This window comes from Syngnathus acus, chromosome 4 (assembly GCF_901709675.1).
Source record: "Syngnathus acus chromosome 4, fSynAcu1.2, whole genome shotgun sequence".
Taxonomy (NCBI): Eukaryota; Metazoa; Chordata; class Actinopteri; order Syngnathiformes; family Syngnathidae; genus Syngnathus; species Syngnathus acus.
In genome coordinates, this window is record NC_051090.1 from 6,643,681 (window position 1) to 6,658,333 (window position 14,653).

General features: G+C 44.2%; 2 protein-coding genes and 1 long non-coding RNA gene across 4 annotated transcripts in view; 2 read left to right on the forward strand and 1 right to left on the reverse strand.

The window, feature by feature from the left end:
• insrb (insulin receptor b) overlaps positions 1 to 12,503 on the forward strand; it is a 54,431-nt gene extending 41,928 nt beyond the window's left edge. Inside the window, exons 5-23 of one of the 2 annotated variants that reach the window (XM_037250654.1) lie at positions 301 to 440; positions 524 to 668; positions 742 to 956; positions 1,078 to 1,204; positions 1,282 to 1,532; positions 1,957 to 2,124; positions 2,210 to 2,408; positions 2,933 to 3,062; positions 3,147 to 3,300; positions 3,412 to 3,560; positions 4,019 to 4,175; positions 4,429 to 4,525; positions 4,641 to 4,708; positions 4,784 to 5,013; positions 5,292 to 5,402; positions 5,484 to 5,646; positions 5,812 to 5,941; positions 6,020 to 6,154; positions 6,270 to 12,503. In XM_037250654.1, coding sequence (XP_037106549.1) covers positions 301 to 440; positions 524 to 668; positions 742 to 956; positions 1,078 to 1,204; positions 1,282 to 1,532; positions 1,957 to 2,124; positions 2,210 to 2,408; positions 2,933 to 3,062; positions 3,147 to 3,300; positions 3,412 to 3,560; positions 4,019 to 4,175; positions 4,429 to 4,525; positions 4,641 to 4,708; positions 4,784 to 5,013; positions 5,292 to 5,402; positions 5,484 to 5,646; positions 5,812 to 5,941; positions 6,020 to 6,154; positions 6,270 to 6,624 — 3,124 coding nt within the window. In that variant the 3' untranslated portion in view covers positions 6,625 to 12,503. Of the gene's footprint in view, positions 1 to 300; positions 441 to 523; positions 669 to 741; positions 957 to 1,077; positions 1,205 to 1,281; positions 1,533 to 1,956; positions 2,125 to 2,209; positions 2,409 to 2,932; positions 3,063 to 3,146; positions 3,301 to 3,411; positions 3,561 to 4,018; positions 4,176 to 4,428; positions 4,526 to 4,640; positions 5,014 to 5,291; positions 5,403 to 5,483; positions 5,647 to 5,811; positions 5,942 to 6,019; positions 6,155 to 6,269 lie in introns of both variants that reach the window. The other variant, XM_037250653.1, reaches the window with a different exon arrangement.
• Positions 1 to 14,653, reverse strand: part of LOC119122369 — a 20,592-nt gene continuing 5,939 nt past the window's right edge. Inside the window, exons 3-4 of the long non-coding RNA XR_005097840.1 lie at positions 195 to 201; positions 1 to 12 (exon numbers count right to left, since the gene is read on the reverse strand). This is a non-coding gene — a long non-coding RNA (uncharacterized LOC119122369). The remainder of the gene's footprint in view (positions 13 to 194; positions 202 to 14,653) is intronic.
• arhgef18b (rho/rac guanine nucleotide exchange factor (GEF) 18b) overlaps positions 13,191 to 14,653 on the forward strand; it is a 27,862-nt gene continuing 26,399 nt past the window's right edge. Inside the window, 2 exon segments of the mRNA XM_037250639.1 lie at positions 13,191 to 13,277; positions 13,929 to 14,054. Coding sequence (XP_037106534.1) covers positions 13,979 to 14,054 — 76 coding nt within the window. The 5' untranslated portion in view covers positions 13,191 to 13,277; positions 13,929 to 13,978.

Here is a 14,653-nt window from a genome sequence, read left to right on the forward strand (position 1 = left end):
CATCACAAAACTCTTTTCCCATAGGAGGTAGTTCGAATTGATTTGTTCCAGACTGAAACATTTACCACATTTTTCTCTCAACATTTCATTTTTAGTCTGGTCTTCCTTTTGGAATAATTGTGGCTAAAATGCCCAAATGGCAGCTCTGAAACGTATCGAGCACAGTAATCCATTTTGGAGGAAATGCACAAAACGTCCTTGCTTGTCTATATCGATCGCTATCGAGCGCTATCATGTCAGTAAGTGCTGCCCTCATTAGGATGCTGATGTTTTTATTGACGCTCCTCTCACTCTACGCAGGTTGACATGCTCGCCGTGCGCAGGCCTTTGTCCCAAACTTTGCGTGGGGAATAAAACCATCGATTCCGTCACCTCCGCGCAAGCTTTGAAAGGCTGTACCGTTTTCCAAGGCAACATGATCATCAAGATTCGCGGCGGGCGTGAGTACACGATTTCACTGGTTTTAAAAAATATTGTTTAGGAGCTCAGTGGCTGACCGCCATCTTTTTTTTTGACTCTGCAGATAACATAGCGGCTGAGCTGGAAGCTAGTTTGGGCCAGATTGAGGAGATCACAGGCTACCTAACGGTTCGCAGAGCCTACGCTCTCGTGTCCCTCTCCTTCCTCCGTAAACTACACACCATCAGGGGGGAGCATCTCGAGGGAGAGTAAGTCTTCTCGTTTTTTTTTCCTCCCCCACCTCCCCCTACTGTAACTCATGCCTTTGTGCATCTCTTCCAGCATCTATGCCTTCTATGCACTGGACAACCAAAATCTGCGTGAGCTGTGGGACTGGTCCAAGCATAACCTGACCATCCAGCGCGGCCGCACTTTCTTCCACTATAACTCCAAACTGTGCATGTCTGAAATCAGTAAAATGGAGGAGGTGACGGGCACCATCGAGCGCAACCAGAAAAATGACATTGCAGTGCGCACCAATGGGGACCAAGCCTCCTGTGAGTTTGCAGGATTTTTTTTATTAGGCTGTGTTTGTGCCGATACACGCAGAAATATGTCACAAATTAGGAACTTCTTTGTGTTTTAAACCAAAGATACATGCTGCTTTATCTCTTCCAGGTGAAACCAAGCTGCTGAAATTCACATTCATCAAGGCGGCGTCAAACAAGATTTTAGTCAAGTGGGAGCCATTTTGGCCGTTAGATTTCAGAGACTTGTTGGGCTTTATGGTTCTCTACAAAGAAGCGTAAGCATCTGACACAAGGCTAATTTTTATCATTCACGGAGGACGTTTCCGTCATGTTGCTTCCTCGTGTCTTCTAGGCCGTACAAGAACGTGACAGAGTTCGACGGGCAAGACGCGTGCGGTTCTAACAGCTGGGTGATCGCCGACGTTGACCCGCCAGCCCGCGTTCCCGACAACAAGGAGCAGAGCGAGCCGGGTCATTTGATCCGACCCCTCAAGCCGTGGACCCAGTACGCCATCATGGTGAAGACCCAACTGTCCGCGTCTGACGAGCATCAGGTTCACGGGGCCAAGAGTGAGATCATCTATGTCCGCACCGATGCTTCCAGTGAGTTACTTTCGAGCTACACACAAATTTGGAATCGATGAGTGAACTTCAAGCACAACAAAAAAATGCTGACTCGAATATGATGAGTCAAAATGATCAGGAATTGCGATTGCGCAACATCTCTCGTTGTAGCAGGATGCTTTCTTGCAACATTTTAACGGCTACTGTGTCCACGGCCGACTGCTGATCAGTCGAACCGAGTGGAACACTTGGCAGAAATGCCACTATCGTCATTTGCACACAACTGTGCAAACAAAAGACTGACTCATTCAAATCATTGCTCCATAGTGACGTTAGTGGACAAAAACCCGGCAGGTTACCTTTGTACAGCAATAACAGAGGGGCAAAAAAAATCAATGACTGATCGAGCCGGACGTTTCTAGAATGTCGTGCCCTAACGTTTGTCTCCATCAATCTTCCTCAGTGCCGTCAGGCCCTCTGGATCCCATCTCCTCCTCCAACTCCTCCTCCCAAATCATCCTCAAGTGGAAGCCTCCCACCGATCCCAACGGCAACATCACCCACTACAAGGTCACCTACCGCAAGCAACCCGAGGACAGCGACCTCTACAAGTTCGACTACTGTCTGCAAGGTCGCTATCCGACCACGTTGACATTTCTTGACAAATCTGTTTCGGTTTTTTTCCACGCTTGTAAACATCTTCGGTCCTTGGACAGGAATGAAGCTGCCGTCCCGGACCCCGACCCACTTGGATAGCGACGACGAGCAGAAGTGGAACCACACGGACGAGCCCAACATAGGGGGCAAGTGTTGCGCTTGCCCCAAGACGGACATTCAGCTCAAGAAGGAACAAGAGGAGATTGAGTATCGCAAGACCTTTGAGAACTACCTGCACAATGAAGTTTTCGAGAGCAGGTACAGTTCACAAGCGTTGACAGTGTGGACTTGTTTTTTGTTCCGGGTCGGACAGTGGGTGGGAGGTGGAGGCCCAAGTGCATCGAATCCATCCACTTGAAACACACACACACACACTCCGTTGCGGATTCCCTACGGGGATGATTACTGCGGCCATTATCATCCACGCCAGTCAGGCGTGCAGTCATGCAAACGGCTATTCGGACACACACCTCAGCGGGACTGTAATAGGTCAGTGTCATGCAACACGGTGCGCAAAGACCTCTCCGTGTTTCCCTTTTTCATCACGCAAGGGGATGCAGGATGTTTTTCTCCCACTTGAGCAGCTTTTAACTCAACCTTGCAGCTCTGAACTCTTGGCAAGAAAAGTACAGAATAGTCAATGATGCTTTAGTAGAAGTCAGTCCACTGCTGCGAAAAGGTCTTGCGAAAAGGGTTCAGTCGGGAAGTGGATGTTGGCTCATGAATACCACCTAGTGGAGGTAGTTTGTAAGTGCTCTGTCTGGGTTTTTTTTTCCTCCCAGACCTGCTCGTCGGCGCCGTTCAGTGGGCGTGGCCAACGCCACCGAAATGCCTTTCCTTCTTCCAACACTCGCCAGCGTTCCTAACGGTTCTAAAGCCACACCGAAAGACGAGGACGAGGAGGGAGCTAAGGTCTCAAACGCTGCCTTTTACTGTTTGAAAATAAAGTGACTTTGTAATTAATAATGGTCACATTTGAATTTCCTCCCCGCATAGGTTGAACTGAAAGTCTTTTCAAAAGAATCAACCGTCATCTCCAATCTGCAACACTTTACCAGTTATAAGATTGAGATCATGGCTTGCAACCATCCCACAGACCTCAAGCGCTGCAGCTTGGGCACTCTTATCAGTGCGAGAACCATGCCGGAAGGTGAATCCATCTTCGTTTAAATACAAACAAGCCGTTTTACGGGCATGATCAGCAGGTGGCTTCCAAAGCGTGCAAGGAATATAATCTGTTTTCTTCTTCATGGTCTGACAGAGAAAGCAGATGACATCCCAAGCCTGGTGTCCCACGAGTTAATGAACGGCGAGCCTGCCTCGGTGTTTATTAAGTGGAAGGCTCCCGTCTCTCCAAACGGTCTCATCATCCTCTATGAAGTCTTTTACCGCAAGGTTGGGGAGACCGAGGTCAGTACCACTTGTGTTCCGATGCCCCGCTGTCGTCAGATAGCAAGAACTAGAAAATCCTCCGAGCAGAACAGGAACAAAAAATATTTGTTTATAAAACCGCAGGATTGCTACTTCTGCAGTGCATGTTTGCATATATTTATTTGTGTGGCGTAAATGTGTGAATTCGACTTGCATTGCTATTCATGGTGCCACCGCGTGCGTGCAGGAGCCAGTCGCTGCTGTTACCATAGCGACAGAGGCAGGCAGGAAGACTAGAATGCAGGCAAAGGCATGGATAGGCATCTCACCTGCACTGCACTCTGCAATGCATCTCGCACCTGTAAAATTATTATTATTTTTATTTTTTTGTACACAATAGTGGCACGTGATGAAGTTAAAAGATGTGCTGCACCGATAAAACCTCACCGCACGACCGTACATATTTTTGTTTTCCTGACTTTGATTTGTTACTCCAGGTTCACACAGCTTGCGTTTCTCGTCCCGCGTACCTCAAGTCCGGCGGGACCAAGCTGTCGCTCGTACACCCTGGGAACTACAGCGTGATGGTCCGCGCCACCTCCTTGGCAGGAAACGGCTCTTTCACAGAAACCGCCTACTTCGTCATGCCCAACAGTAAGGCTGAATTAAAATCCTGCCATGCACTGGGGATGTTCCGAAATGCTTTTATTGATTTTCTGTATATCCACGTTAAGGTGAAATACTATGATGTCAAATTTGCTCTTGACTGGAGATTAGATGAAATGTAACCACTAAATTATTTGAATGGGTTCATTTTATGTGACTGCCCCAGGGAGTAAAACCTTGATTAGCCGAAATTTGCCTTCAGTTGCTTTGACCTGACCGAAGCCTTGTATGTGATTTACAGAGGATCCGGGTATAATTGGGGTCGTCATCGGCCCAATCATCTGCTTCATCCTGCTGTTGATCGTGGGAGGGGCCGTCTTTGTGGTCTTTAAGAAAAAGTAAGTGTTGCAGTAGCTTTAGGACCTTAGGACATGCTCTTCATTGAGGCAGTGTTGCGCAACATCTCCAAAACATTCTCAGTGTGTTACACTACTGTGTTTGGATCTGTTACAGGCAGACAGAAGGCCCAACTGGACCTCTCATTGCCTCCTCAAACCCGGAGTACCTCAGTGCCAATGATGGTAAGAAGCGTCATAACAAACTGCGAGGGGGGGGGGGGGGTAGATGGGTCCTCACAACTCCACCATTTTGTGTAGTTTATGTTCCGGATGAGTGGGAAGTACCGCGGGAGAAGATCACAGTGCTCGGGGAACTGGGTCAGGGCTCCTTCGGCATGGTCTACGAAGGAATCGCCAAGGACATCATCAAAGGTGACCCGGACACCCGCGTGGCCGTCAAGACTGTAAACGAATCGGCCAGTCTGCGAGAGAGAATTGAGTTCCTCAACGAGGCGTCCGTCATGAAGGCCTTCAGCTGTCACCATGTGGTAATAACCCCCACGCTTTCCGACCAGCATAAGCACTCATTACTCAGAGATTCATGACTGGCTTGTTGTGTTGACGCGACCATACTGACTCACAATTTGACTTCCAAAACAAACATTCCCACTTGTAATAGCTGTTTTACTGCCTTGCCATATGTCCTGACGTTCTTTTATATCTTTACTCCTGCTGGCTCAGATAATCAGGTCCAAGGTTCATGATTGAAGAGTTGTTTTTAATATGTGATTTTTTTTTATGATTTGTCCTTTTTTTTTTTAAATAGGTACGCCTCTTAGGTGTTGTGTCCAAGGGTCAGCCCACCCTAGTGGTGATGGAGCTAATGACACACGGTGATCTCAAGAGCTATCTGCGAGGTCTCAGGCCAGACTCTGAGGTTGGCGCTGTTTGCAAACGATTAGCCGATACAAACAGTCCACCACATAGGTAAAACAAAAATCGTATTCCTGTGTGTTAGAACAACCCGACCGGCCGTCCTCCACCTACCCTTAAGGAGATGATCCAGATGGCTGCGGAAATCGCAGACGGCATGGCCTACCTCAACGCCAAGAAGTTTGTGCACAGGGACCTGGCAGCCAGAAACTGCATGGTAGCAGATGATTTCACCGTCAAGATTGGAGGTACTGATGCACATTTCTTTTTTTTTTTTTCGATTTAAATTGTGTTTCTGAAATTGTCTATGCATCTAAATAAGGCAACAAAACTTCAGTTGTATTGTATTGGATATCCAGGTGTACCTAATAATCTGACTGTTCACTCAATCTCCACCTTTCCGTCCATTTCAGACTTTGGTATGACGCGAGACATCTACGAGACTGACTACTACCGTAAAGGAGGGAAGGGTCTGCTTCCCGTCAGGTGGATGGCTCCGGAGTCTCTGAAGGACGGAGTCTTCACTGCCCACTCCGACTGCTGGTAGGCGAGCTGGCCCACCCACGCGCACATCTCACAGCGCTCATCGACGCATTCTGAGGCCTTTTCCTGCTCTCGCAGGTCGTTCGGCGTTGTGCTGTGGGAGATCAACACGCTAGCGGAGCAGCCGTACCAGGGTCTGTCCAATGAGCAAGTTCTCAAATTTGTCATGGACGGAGGATACCTGGACCGCCCGGACAACTGTCCCGAAAGAATGTGAGTTCTTGAAAGTCCCAGTTGTGTTTATTATTATTAGCTGCAGCTCTTGTTGATTTTTGCGTCATGCAGCTTTCGCCTCCTAATTACCGAGTTTCCTGTTTCAATCACGCAGGCACAACTTAATGCAGATGTGCTGGCAGTACAACCCCAAAATGCGGCCGATGTTCCACGAGATCATCGAGATGCTGCGGGCGGACCTGCACCCGTCTTTTCAGGAGGTCTCCTTCTTCTACAGCGAGGAAAACAAAGTCCCCGAGAGCGAGGAGTTTGATTTGGACCTGGAAAACATGGAGAGCATCCCCCTGGACCCGTCCTCGTACTCCCAGAGAGAGGAAAGCTTAGGCAGGGACAGCGGGCCCTCTGTGGCCCTGAGGGGGAACTATGAGGAGCACGTCCCCTACACACACATGAACGGCGGCAAGAAAAACGGACGAATCTTATCGTTGCCCCGATCCAGCCCTTCCTAACATTTCCTCTTGTCCCGAAAGAACTCGTTGAACTGGCCCAACCTTCCTTCTTTTCTCCCGCAGCCCTCCGGGAATCCTTTTCTTATTCTTGGAGAAGACCTTTTCAACAACACACATACACAGTTCTCAGGACTTTTTTCTTCCTCATGACTGCCAAACAAACACAGGCTAGCAAAGGATGCAAACAGCACATGGGTCTTTCTGGTGTCGTCTTTTTGTTTCTTGCTGTCGTTTCCAAGGACGCAATGGAGGGGGGGGGCTGTGAACACAAGGAACCTTAGACAACCACAAGGCTGCTCTTCTGCTCAACCTCTTGAAAGACGTGGCTCCGCCTTCCACGGGGCGTTTCTTTGCATTTACGTTTCTTCTCCTGACTCCGTCTTTTTACTCAGATAGTGGCCTTTGGATATGTGGCCTATACAGAAAGAGACGTGTCGCCCTGCGCTCGTGTTCCTTTTGACGACAATTTCATGTCTTGTTTGGAAACGGTGGGATGACACAATCATAGAACAAACATCTGATCATAGAGGAACGTTGGGTCTTTTTGCGTTTGTTTTGCGTTGTTTTTTTTTTTTTTTCTTTCCTTTCTGGTTCTGCAGAATTCCAAAACAACACACATATTCATCGGGTGAATAGTTTTAATTTATTTGCTTTTATCTTCGTTTTCTCTCTTTTCTATCGGTGTCCTCACTTATATGGCTGAAGGATATTTAAACAGTTAAGAATTGGACAAAGGAGTTCCTCAGACTGACCAATAGCTGCTGCTTTGATATATTTTACTAGGTATAGAAATATATGAATTTATATAATATATATAGTATATATGGAATATTGGTATGAAAGTACCAACATTTTATATATATAATATATGACATTGATGTTTTTGTATATAGTTCATATTTGTAATATTTTTCATCAAAAGCTTTGTTAGTATCTAGATTTTATTTTTTTGCCAATGTTTTTCCTTGAAATGTTTTTATTTTTATAGCCCCAGATCTCACTAATCTGCCATCAGTGCTCTCTCCTCTCCTATTGTGACCACCTAGATGGGAAATTACTTCAACCCACTGAATCATTTCTCTCCCCCCCCCCCCCTTTCTTGTTATTAAGCAACCCCCCCTCGGACCTTCTGTCTGTATGAAGATGAGACTTTTCTTTTTACAACGATAAAACACACACACAAAAAGCTTGGAGGAGGTCACATGACATCTGATCGCATTTCAATCCGAGGGCAGCCCGATGAATGTACTTCCCTTTTAATGGCAACACTCGTCATGTAGGAAGGTCCTGAGATGCTTTTCGATCCTTCTCGTCCACTTAACGAGCAGAACTTGTCCGAATCTACAAACTCCGGTGTCAGTGAGATGACAGCCTTGTTGGGTTTGCCTCCGCATGTTTTCTCCCTGCTTCTAACGCTTCCCCGATCCTTTCCACCCGCTTGTTCCCTTCCCACCTCGTAAGCAACGGCCACAAAGTTCCAGCAGGCGCTGTAGACACATCTGTTTTCTCCACTTTGTGTTTTTCTAATTGCAACATCACTCAATGCTGGCTTAGAATTTGATCCAAAATATTATTGAAACTGTAATTCAGCAACTTCCCGGCTAGGTTAAGCAACACTGCCCCAATTGTGCGTTTGTGAAAATCCCAAAGATATCCAGCAGTATGCATTGTGGTTGTCTACGGCGCCTTTTTCCACTGCCCGGGCTCCCGCTTGATGCTTTCCTAGCGCCGGTAAACGTAAAGCGCTGCTGCTTGCTCATTGGTTGAGGATTTTTGAGGGTTAACCTCTGCTTACCCCATTGCAGTGCCTTAGCTACGGACGCTGCTGTATTATACTCCACAGTTTCCACTTTGCTGCAGCGTGTCCTCAGTCTCCTCTGGAAAACAAAAAGGGAGGAAGTAAAAAGAAAAAAGGGACGCTGTTATCTGGCGCAGTAGAAGACCCAGCGGAGGCGAGTAGAGCCAAGCAGTGGAAAAGCATCACAAGTCCACTCAGGTCTGACAGTGTCGTAGCAATTTACTCGTGTTTTCCTCCTGCCTTCCGCTAAAGCCCATAGCTTCTACTCAATATAATTTTTTTTAAATTGATTTGATCACTTCACCCTTTTAAGGAGCATTATCACCCATATGAGTGGGCCACCCGACAACTCGGGCCCGGTAGCGTTGGGCAAGCTTGTCCCAATCTTTTGGAAGCCCTTCTGTTTTATACCAGTGCCTTCTCCAATTTGGAGTTGCGAAGCATCATCGGGGTCATGTAGAAAGTTGAGATGAATCTTGGACTGTTAGATTTGATGTTGGGAGAAAAAAAAGGATTTGATGCATGACAGTAGCATGGTGGACTAATTAGGACCCCCCCCCCTCCCCAAAAAAAAGGATTAAGTATATACTGTAGACTGAAATAAGGATGACTTAGCGCAAAGCTACTTTGTTGTATGAATAGCAACAGGTTATGTGTGGCTTCTGCCGTCTAATGGACGAGAGATGAACAAAGATTATATTTCCTAAGTCATTCTCAGCCCAATTAACTGAAATTAGGCGTATCGGTTGGGAATCACTGCAGCGCTCTTTGGCTTTACAACACCTTGCAAGTCACTGTGAACACAAGCGGCTCCCGAGCTGGCCAGTAAGAAAAAGTGAAAACGGCTTGGACAGCTCTCGTGGCATATGCAATTGCTCATCAAGATACTTGTAGATATTTATTTTGTTACGATGAAGCGGTTAGCATCCGAGTGGAGCGTTAAAAAAAAAAAATAGGTGTGTGAGGATGGAGCGATGCCGGACTCCTTGTTTGTCGTTTCTCATCATCGTTGTTGTGTTTGTTGTTGTCTTGGCCGGAGTCTACCTCAGTGCACACAGAGGAATCACACCAGACGCTCGCCCGACAGCCAATTTTTTCTAACACTGCTCACATGTGTGGCCTCCTTCTGTCTGCTTCCTGCCTTATACACATTTTTGGGGTCTTTCCATTCAGTTACGTTGCCCCACCCCAAAGCTCCTCTTTCCCGAGAAATTTACCATGGACCAAAGTATTGGGACACTAAAACAGATAAAATGAAACAATATTAAGGTGGCTCAAGACAGAAAGTTCACTCTGAGGGAACCTTTTGGTTTTTGGATCTTTGTGAGGTCGGAAATAATTCTCCCATCCATTGGGACAGGAAAGGCGATTCTCTAAGTAGGATCCAGAGAGACATCTCAATGGACTTGTGTGGTTTTTTTTTTTTGTCCAATGTGTTCTGAGTGTTCTACTGTGAAAATCGAGAATATTAACTTTGTGCGGATGCGGTGTGTATGGCCAAGGCTGGTTTGAAAGGAGAACAAGTAGGCAGCACCAAATCCCCCCCCCCATCCCCTGCCCCCCTGAACTTTCTCCCTTTTGGGTTAAATCAAGCGGGACTGGGACAATCTTGTGTGGCATGCAAACTCAAAACAGATGGACAAAATTTCAATTGTACCTTATTTTTAGTCTCAGGGAGTCGGCCTGATGATGCTCAGAAGAAGAGATACACATTAGCTACCTTTTATATCAGTTGTGACTGAAGAGAAAATACTAAGCATCCTTGCAAATATAGACGTTAAAAGAACCTCGACCCACAGATGATCCCATCTTTTCCCCATCCTCTCTGATTTTGGAGACAATCAGGAAAACCCGAAGCTCACTCTGAAGTCAAGCGGCTTTGACTGACCTCTAGCGGCTGGATGGGGGCATTGCAAAGCAAACCAACCCACCAATACAGTAGTGCCTTGCTTTGAATCCAGTAAAAACCTCAAGAGGACCTCCAAATATTAAAAAGAATACCCCAAGAAATATGATTTTCTAATCCAGTTCTGTGTAAATTAATCAGTTTAATGAGAGAATATTATCATTTAGGATTATTCTTTTGACCACAAATGGAACTTTTGTCTGCTCTGCTAAGATTGCTTCATGCATGGAAAAAGGAATGATGCATACCAGCGTATAGCTTCTTCATGTGACCTTTAAAAAAAAAAAAAATGCCAGTACCCATCAAACATGTCCCAATGTAAAAATTTCCATTCTTGCTGAAGCGCATCCCAACATTCAGAAAAATAAGCTGATTAAGTAACTCGTAACTGTAAATAGCAGTGGATCCCACTTCTCTTTTGCCCGGAAATTGAAAGCACTTAATTTAGGGAACTTTGCTCTGTTCATGACCTTACAAGCAAAAAAAGAGCTTCCTTTCAAAGAGGTTAGCAAGTGACATTAGAAACATTTGGTAACTTTCCTTCGTTTACCGAGAACTCAGACATTTTTTTGTTAGGATTAATGGGAATTAACTGGGAATTAGGCAAGATTTTAAAACAGTGTTTGTGTAGTACTTATCTCGATATATAGTTGGGGGTGATACAATTCAAGGACGGTTTATTTTAAAGTGAAATGATGCGGTTCAATTCAGGCTGATTTGATTTCATATGCTACAACTCACTTTTTTTTTTTTTTAATTTTCAAATCAGATTTACGGATTCACATCGGTTGTTATGACCCTAATACTGTATGGATGTGTATTGTGCATGTGTGTATATTTACACACACTGTACATCCACACGTACACACATTCCCGCGACAGAAAAGCCCCGGCAGGTTTCCACTTCCTGTAAATTTTCCCGTTAATTCCCATTGAAAGTGTCCCAATTGAAAAATCCCTGCGTTGATTTTGCAAACCTGCTCATATTTCAGTTTGGGTTGAGAACAAAGCATTTGTTGTATGTATTCTTTCTCGTTGTTTTAAAGAAATAAGTATTACCTATTAGAGAGCTGTTGATTGTTTTATTTTATTTTTTTAGCCAAAGTAGGGAGGGCAAACAATGACATTTTTGTTTCTTACTGTAAACTTTTACTACTCTTGTACATTATGAATTTGTTATTGTGTATATATAACTTCCTTTTTGTTGTTTTCTAAATTGAGAGGATATTTTCTGTTGTTGATGATGATGACACAGCCCACTACACAACACAGGAGATCAGCCTGTGAAAACACACACCGCTCGACCTTTGACCCGACTTTCAATCAACCCCATGCATGTTCTTCCCAATGTGAGCCCGACAGGCCCGAACGCATCACTGAGGCGCGTTTAGTTTGTGTTGTTTTTATTTTATTGGGGCTAAATAATGTGTAAACTGGACGAGACCACTGCACATCCAAGACGTGTGATGAAATAAGCTATAAAGATGGTTCAACCACCATTTTTTTTCCCCCCCTCCCCAGTCCCCAAGTTGCTTCTTCAGGCGATGAATGAATATGGAAAAAAAAAAAAGTACTGCTGATGAGTGGTGAGATGATATTTCATATTTATCTTATTAGTTATGGACAGATGGGTGTCTGTCCAGTGGTCTGCTCCAGTTTCACACAGTAGTACTTTTAGTTTAGCGTGTTGTCTCCTCGGTGCACATACAGTCGCTTGTAGTGGCCGCCATGCTGTGTTGTCATCGAGGAGGTTACCTCTTTGTTGTTTGTCTTTTGTTCATGCTGATGTGTTCATTTTTTTTGGGGGGGGGGGGGGGGGGGTTGCATATACGTTCCTGTTGTCAGTGTATGTGTGCGTATGTTGTCCAAAACCCAGATCGCTTCATCCCTCACACTGGATCCAAATGTGCCATTATCTTTATGTATCGCATTTATCAACACACACACACACTCAGAATTACACGATGCATATTGTACAGGATCAAAAAAAAAAAAAGACAAAAAATGTGCCATGACTAAATGAAACGCTTGACAATTTATTTTTTCTATGGTTTCAAAAGGAGAGCCAAGTAGTGACATGTACAGAAAATATTGCAATGATATGAAAATACAAATCTTGCTGTGTGTAAATTATTCAACAATTAACTGTTTATATTAAAATTATGAATAAAATTATTGGAGAATGTCTTTTCTCTCACTTATTGGCAATTTATCGTATGAAAAATGTATTTTTTTTATGCAGCTGTCATCCTCAATTTCTTCATAAGATGCTCTAAAAGGCATTTGGAACACATAAGTATGTGTAGTTTTGTTTACATTATAAAATTTAGTGCATGTTTATCCAAAGGCTTTAATTGAATGATACTTTTGCTTATTGGTTTTTATATAAGTCTGCGCATAATTGACACTCCCATAATTTCAAACCAACAATATTTTGATCCCAGAAAAGCCAATTATGTAGACAACTACACAGTAACACTTTTCATGCTTACCAATAACAATTATTGTTATTAATATTAATAATTAATCTCTTGGCTAGCTCAAAGAATGAACAGGCCATTATGACCAAATATCCATCCTTCCATTTTCCAAACCGCTTCATCCGGGCATGCTGAAGCTTACCCCAGGATTCTTTGGGTGGTAGACAGGTCCTTTTTGAAATTCAAAACTACATCAGTAGTAGGAGTGCACTGTAGTTCAATTTGTACACGATGTAGTCTGCCTTGCAAAAACAACTACTATATACCACAATAACCACATTGCTCAACGTATAAGCGGATGTGAATAAAGCTGCAAGTTGTACGTCAGACGTGATTGTGTGTGTCGAAGACAATTTGTTGTGTTTCAGTTCAGAACGACACAAAGAGGAAACTGCACTGACTCAATCTCCGCTGCCAGTCGTCAGCGTCAGTCAGTGTGAGGACAAAGTCAGAAGACATCTAGAATCAAGTAGGTACAATTTATTCTGTGTCCATTCCTGTGTTGGAGTTGTTAAAAGTTGAAGAGTCGTGTATGAGAATGATGTTTTGGTGGGAAAGTGCTGAGATCTTTTCCACTTGATGTGCTCCCTACTCAACTTGACACTTATCCTGCGTATTACACAAGAAAGGTGGTGACCATTTATTTGCCAGTTTCAAAAATCTATCCGATAAGCACAGCTTTGTTGAAAAGATACCAACAATGTGTTTTTTTCCCCTTGTACAGAATAGATAGAGAATAGAACGCTTCACTGGTCTAAAACCTCTCATAATGCTCACTTCCTTTTTTCTTTTCATTTTACTAAAACTGTCATCTTTAAAGTTGGAATGTCTTTTTTTTTTGTTCTTTTAATCCAAAGAAACACCCTAAATCTTCTTTGGAGTTAAAGGCACTGGGAGCTTTATTGTTTATGATTTTTTTTTTTAAAGTCAAGACTTTTATGTCCTTCATTTATTGGTCAACAGCAGTGGGTATTTTGTTTTTGTTTATGGTTATTTCTGTGTGTTAGTTAGTTACTTTGAGGCAATCCCTGAGCAGCAGCAAAACCCCTCATGATCTCCTCCTCCCCTCACGCTCACTCCTCCTTCTCTTCTTCTTCTACTTCGTCCTCCTCTTCCACAGCAGCAGCAGCGTGCCGCAGTTCCCGCTGACCTCCACAGCGCATCGCTCACATGGCAGACACTCCGCTCAACAACTCCTGGCCATCCTTCTCCAAGCTATGGATGAAGCGCTTGTCCTTCAAGAGAGGTATGTGTCCCAACTTTGTGTCCTTCTCTTGACTATTTTGCTTTTGTGGACTGTGTTGAGGGAAGTACAATCAATTGGCATCAATTAAGCATGCAAACACACTTCTTTCACAAAAAAAAAAATCAAATGCTCATGTCATTGCCGCTATATGATACTGTCACAGCAATATGGCCGCTTAGAAGCAAACAGGAAATGTGAGGTGTGCTTTGAAGCACGAGGTAAACCATCACAGCTGTTTTGAAAGCCTCGCTGTTAATTTTATGATGCATCCTCCACGTACACCCACAAGCAGGGTTGAAAATGTCAGCCACTTTGACATTAACCATGATAGCATATAGTGTATCAAACCTAAGGCCCGGGGGCCTGATCTGGCCCACCACATCATTTTATGTGGTCGCAAAAAGCAATCTTTCAAAAAGTTTCAGATCTTGAAAGCATTTTTCTGTTGTCAACATAAATGTAAAGATATTAAAAAACTGTTTTTACTGTCCCTTGATTTCAAAACGAATTATTCATCAATTTGTTGTTATATGTATATTAGACAATCATATATTTCTTTGGGTTCACAGTCGTAAAGGTTCTCCTTAGGAAACCATACC